The sequence below is a fragment of the Prionailurus bengalensis genome, chromosome B4 (genome assembly GCF_016509475.1).
Source record: "Prionailurus bengalensis isolate Pbe53 chromosome B4, Fcat_Pben_1.1_paternal_pri, whole genome shotgun sequence".
Classification (NCBI taxonomy): domain Eukaryota; kingdom Metazoa; phylum Chordata; class Mammalia; order Carnivora; family Felidae; genus Prionailurus; species Prionailurus bengalensis.
The window spans coordinates 101,551,198-101,557,197 of record NC_057358.1 but is presented as its reverse complement, the minus strand read 5'-3'; the positions used below and the strand labels follow the sequence as shown (position 1 = coordinate 101,557,197).

The 6,000-nt window shown below is 40.4% G+C and overlaps 1 protein-coding gene across 7 annotated transcripts in view; it reads right to left on the bottom strand.

Moving 5' to 3' along the window:
• Positions 1-345: 345 nt before the first annotated feature.
• Positions 346-6,000, bottom strand: part of NAV3 (neuron navigator 3) — a 592,036-nt gene continuing 586,381 nt past the window's right edge. For all 7 annotated transcript variants that reach the window (XM_043561562.1, XM_043561563.1, XM_043561564.1 and 4 more), the window contains one exon: positions 346-2,927. In XM_043561562.1, coding sequence (XP_043417497.1) covers positions 2,808-2,927 — 120 coding nt within the window. In that variant the 3' untranslated portion in view covers positions 346-2,807. The remainder of the gene's footprint in view (positions 2,928-6,000) is intronic.

Genomic DNA, 6,000 nt, shown 5'->3' with positions numbered 1-6,000 from the left:
TAATGAAATATAAACAAAGAAACACTTAAGTTGATTTAGGTAATATCAATATTCTATTTTATATCAATTCTTATTTTATAATCATTTACACTAGTCACAGTTTTCTAAAAATACTCACTGAATAAATTTCATTAAAAAATATTTCTAGTACCCTCAGTTTATTTATTTCTAGTACCCTCAGTTTATTTATTAAAACCTATGTGGTTCTTTCTGTAAGATATAAAAAATGAAAATTTACACACATCCCTGTTGATGGCGTATTAATAGCACAAGCAACGTTTGAAGGCTTGACACTTTTGGCACATGGTTATTCAGTTTTTCTCCATACACAGACACCACACCTCGTTGTCAATAAATAATTCCACTTTAATGGCAAAGTAATAATTTAGACAGATACAGGGTGCACGTTTGCAAAAAAATATATGCAAGCTGGTTTACAAGCTAGAGGAACAATAAACCAATAGAAAATACATCATCCAGTTAAGTCCATTGACACCAAGTACTTATTGTCGGGGCTTTACAAAGACTACAAAACTTTTCAGATGATTTATTTCACTGTTTCTGCCTATTTACATGATATGTTACATCAAAAATGTACAAAATATAAAATGTTTACAGACAAATGTTTCACAAACTAGTTTAAGTTGTAAACTAGGTGAACCTACTGGGATGTATTGCAGGGATTTCTGTTTATGATCATGTTTGGACTGTGTTTCTCGAAATGGCAGGGAAAGATTAGCAATTGTTTTAGATCACGTATTATACAAGGGCAACTAGTCACTCATCCAGCTACATATAGTGATGTTTCAAAACAGCTTTGATCCATGTTTGAGGCTTCAAAGTCAGGGTGACAATTCTATGTGCATAAATTCGGTTCAGATTTCCCTTAGGGCAATAGCACCGGGTAGGACCTAGAGACTTAGAGACACTCTGAAAACTGCACAGATGTCTTGTGTTGTTATTGTTCTAGAGCAACTGACCCACGGGTGGTCACAGAGAGTAGCACCAATTGCACCTCCTGAAAGCAACATATTTTCACGTGCATAGAACAAGCCTACACCATGGCCTAGCCCTTCGGTTCTAAGAACTTAAAGACCCGTCCTGTGGATGGTGGTAACTTCTCCAATGATTCCCATCAGTTTTCATGCACTCTCTTTAAAGCCTGCCACAACAGATGCACTTTTGGACATTTTTCTTTTCCAAATACGTATTGGCTTCATGAACAGTTTTGAAGCATGCTCACTCTAGCACTGATAGCTCCTGCATAGTCATAACAACCGTAAGTACAGGACAAACACGCCGGATAATAACAGCTTCGAGGGTTTGCATTCTGTATTTGTTCGCAATGTACAGGAAATCTCAGCAAGCGAAACACCGCTTAACACCAACGGGATAAGAAACATTTTCGTGTGTGTCTGTTTGGATTTGTGCGAGTTTTTAAAATTATTATTTACAATACCTACCCAGTAGACTGTGCAAATCTAACCTTCTTTTACAGTATAAACGCTTCCTCTTCCACAGTGACTACACTGCTTCAGTGTTCTTTAATGCTGAATTTCTCGTGTACGACAATAGCAATCGAAACAACATGCTCAAAACTAAGAGTAACAGTAATAAGAAGAAAAGGAATCGGGGAGGAAAGCCAGACAGTTGTGCTCATGTTGCATCTCCAAATCTCCCTCCTTCTAAAACTCTCTTGCCTATAACTGGATGGAGTTCAGCCACATGTCTTCGCTTTTAAGTGACGGTCAGAGAGGGTTTCCGGGTTACTTGAACATTTTGGAGAAAGGGCAATCTAAACACCCCAGGTAAAAATACTGATTTTTTTTTTCTCCTAACCAATTCTTCCAAAAAAAAAAAAAAAGATATATAGAGATGAGGCTATTGTATTAACTGGCATTGCTTGGTTGTAAATGAAAAGACAGTGGAAATTACCAGTGGTTTAGGATTTAAACCAGCTGTTAAACTGTTGTAGAAATCTGTTTTAAGGCAGTGAGACAGCACCATAGGAAATGTTCCTTCTTTCACTGAAAAGGCTCAAACGAACGAAGCCCTAAAAAAGCCTTTTGTCAGTGTCGACTATTAACTGGTATAAAACTCTTGTTAAGGGAGTGGGCAGGTGGTTTACAAAGACCACTGTGGTAAAAACAACCTTATAAAACCTGTGACTCATACACGGAAAAGTGGGCGGAGCACATCGTGTGAACGTGGCAGTTAGGAATCACATTGGCACATACCCAGCTCGCCGCAGTAGTGTTTTCCTGGCGGTAGCACAATTCCCTTTGTGCTGACGGAGGGCTGGCCTCGCGGCTGCATTTTGCAATGGGGTGAGCGCACCACACGAACACTACTGGAGCCCTGGGACCAGCACCATGTGGCACAAAGGAGGCTGGACGGAGAAGGGGCCCTGCCTGGGGAGGACGGCCCGTCAGAGGAAACGGAAAGGAGGGGACAAAAAAAGGTCTGCACTGTAAACGTTTAAAGAGGAGAAAAGTAAAGTCCAGTTTGGCTATCCCGTGTGCAATCTATTCGGTTGCCCTGTCATTAGGGTCCTTTCCAGTTGAGCAGTGGAGCCGTACGTCACTCCACGGATATAAAAATGCCTAGAAACAAAATAAAGTTAAGCTCCCATCTCAATTTAGCATCTTGGCGGTTCAGACTCGGTTCAGCTGCCTCCTTGGAGACCACAACTCTGGGTCAGGGCCCCTGACAGGGTGCTTTCATACTGGCAGTGGTTTAGTGAAAATACTTTACTTTTTACACATTTCGAAAAAGCATGAGTCTCTTCCCCTAACTTTTTTCACCCTCTAGAGAGTAGATTCGAGAGATGAGTCTAAAATGTCTTCTTGGTGGCTGGTGCTATCGCTGTCACAGCTTTGTGTGCCCGAGTAATTGGCTGCTTCTTGGAGTTTCATTAGCATATTCATCTGAAGAAAGAAAAAGAGACATCGATGTAGGCAGTGATGCAGTGAGCGAGCCAGCCCCACAAAACACACGGCCCTGAGCCACACGGAGGCACCGTCTCATCCCGTCCAAGTGAAACGGGAAAACAATCTGAGATTTTTATTAGTTGCCTCCAGCTCCTACACGGTTTCTCCCAAACACGGCTACGCCACCAAACCATAAGGACAAAACAGGGCCTCGAGACAGCTCTTTTATTTGGGGTCGTGAATGAATACTGCTCCAGCAGGGCGACTGGGAAGGAAACCCTATCACAGCTGGACATCTGGGCTCTTTGCTGGAGAGTTCGCCAAGCTGCCTAGCTTTTTGGCGGGGAGAAGCAGAAAGCGTTGAATGGCAACGGAAAGTCGTGAATGTTCATACACACGCAGACGCGCACACTGGCGCCCACTCGCGCTCCCCCGAGAGAAGGAGGGGACGGACGGGAATGAAGCCAGCTGCCGCACTCAAGCACACCATCTGCTGTTCAGGAGCTGACCTCCAAGGAGGTGAGTGAATGAAGCCGACCATGAGTGTTGGAAGAGGGAGAAGGAAAGAATCCCTGTCAAGTTTCTGACGTTGTTGCAATTTCTGGCTAAAATATGATTGCTACGCCACTGAAAACAAGAGCCGCCTTCTGGAACAGCAGCAGCTGTCTCAGGTCTCCCAGCTGATAGGACAATGGTAATATGTGTTCCAGTAAAAGGGGCATATGCGTGAAAGCACCTGGGGAGAAAGACAGCTAGCGTTTCCATGTCTTACAAAATAAAAGGCAGCCACCTTGCTTGGCTTGTGGTAAGATCTGCAGACCCACTTTGGAGACAAAAGAAAAATTGTTTAAAAGCAAATTGTGGATGGATTGTGCAACCATTTGAGAAAGCGCAGAAAAACTGGCACCTGTCTTCATGAAAGGAGTGGACTTGTTTTCTTGTCGAGGGATTCTATAAATTGTAATCATCTTTCTGTTGTTTAATGCAGACTAATGTTATTATTTTATAAAGTCATCAAAGTTGTTCTTTTTTTTTTTCCAACCTAGAGAAATAGAGAATCTGATCCAAACAAACAAACAAACAAACAAAAACTAAAAAAAGGATTCCTTAGTGATACGTTAGGCTATGCATGCTTGCGGGCTCAGTGTAAAATGTGTGTTCAATAAATGCTTTTGAAATAAATGATAAACTGATAATCACCAATTACAGCAAGTATGCCTTTCTCACCAAGAAGTTCACAGTTTATAGCACATTTTAAAGTCATTTTCATATTCTTCAGGACAATATTTTTCAACATAATTGTTAGTCTAACTCTCTGAATTTATTCAATCAGCTACATACAGATTTGAAAGTAGTGACAATCTCTCAAACCCAATAAGGCAAAAAGCCAAATCTCCATCAACGCTTCCTTTCTCTGTCTCTCTCTCTCCCTCTCTCTCTCTCACCCACACACCCTAACCTCCATTCACATTCATACTGTCTCTCTCCTTTCTGATGTCAATTCCTCCCACATTAGTCGCCAGCTGTATGTTCAAGCATTTGAGTAAAGAGAATTTGTGAAATGCAATTGTGTGTTGAGCGTCCTCCTGATTTACTAAGAGTAGAAATTGTAAATGAAGTCTGTTTAAAGGGTTATTATTCTATCTCACTCATAAATGTTTCAAATCGCTTGAATTCTGAATGCTATAAACGTTTTATGATATAACAGAAGTGTTATTAAAGTCTTAATCTATGAAAATTGTGCCATATAGTAAATACATTTTGTTAGAATAAGTTCCAAGTCTCAGATCCATAATAAATGTACACAAGGGATTTACTTTGCTTTCTCACAGTTCAGGTCAAAGGAGATTACAAGAGGGGGCAAGGTTACATCTGAACCAATAGTCATGGGGATAAATCATTATTTTCTGCACAAGAATGTCCCTCCTCTCCTCTGCCTTGTCCTTGGTCAGGTCCTTATCACCCCTGCTATTTACAAATCTGCTGGGCTCCCAGCCTCCAGCCTCTCTCTTTTAATCTGTCCTCTGTTCTGTTACCAAAGTGATCTTTATAATTTGCAAATCTAGCTGAGGTAAATTAAGTGCCCTGCCCAAACACCTTTGGTAATGCCTCATTATCTGTGTGATTCCTTCAAAGATAAAAAAGCCTTGGGCATAATGTAGCAATTGCAGACTTTTGTAGCTTCAATTGTTCTTGCCCCTTTTGTTCTAATCTCACCAATCTGCATATAGCTTCCTAAACTCATCATTTTTATTATACTGTTTCACAGTTCCCCTGCTGCTTCCTTGATCTTGGATGTTCTCCAGCCAACCTTAATCTTGGATGTTCTCCAGCCAAGGATGAACTTCTATTCATCCTTCCAGATGCAGCTCAAGTATCTCCTTCTCTGTGAAGCTTTCTTCTAATCACTTCCTCAATGGACTCACAACTTCACCTAGCATGTGACTACTATTCTTTAACTATAATTTATATAAGTAGACATCTCTCTCCACTAATGGACTGTGAGCTTCTTGGGATCAGAAATGATATTTTATTTTTGTCCTGACCACCAGGTCTTAGCCCTGAGTACATACTTATTAACACTTACGGAACTATGAATGAGTTTATTGATAATGAATCAAATACTGGGAGATGCATCAAAAACCTGAATCCTTGTTCATATCCAAATATGTATTTCTGACATTAAATAGTGGATTTTTTCCCAAATACTTTTTATTTAGATTGGACCACAAATATATTTTACTTGATGTTAGTAATTACAGAACTACAACAAAATAAAAGCAGACCAAGAGGATATTTATTTTTTTATCAGAATATGCCTGATCCAAGATTTACTTTTAGATAAGTCTTCTATTTAACATTTCATAATCCCTGTTTCTTAAGATATTTAGTTGAGCAGCTGTTTAAGAATCAGATTTTTTTAACCCTAATTTTCCCTCAGTATGGGAGATTCTGGACCTCTTTTCCACACTAGAAGACAAGAGCACTTAGAGCCAGGGACGATTGCAGGGTTTAGCTGATGAGGAGTGTGGGAATTGGGAAAGCTGAGGGCATAACTTACTCTACAGTA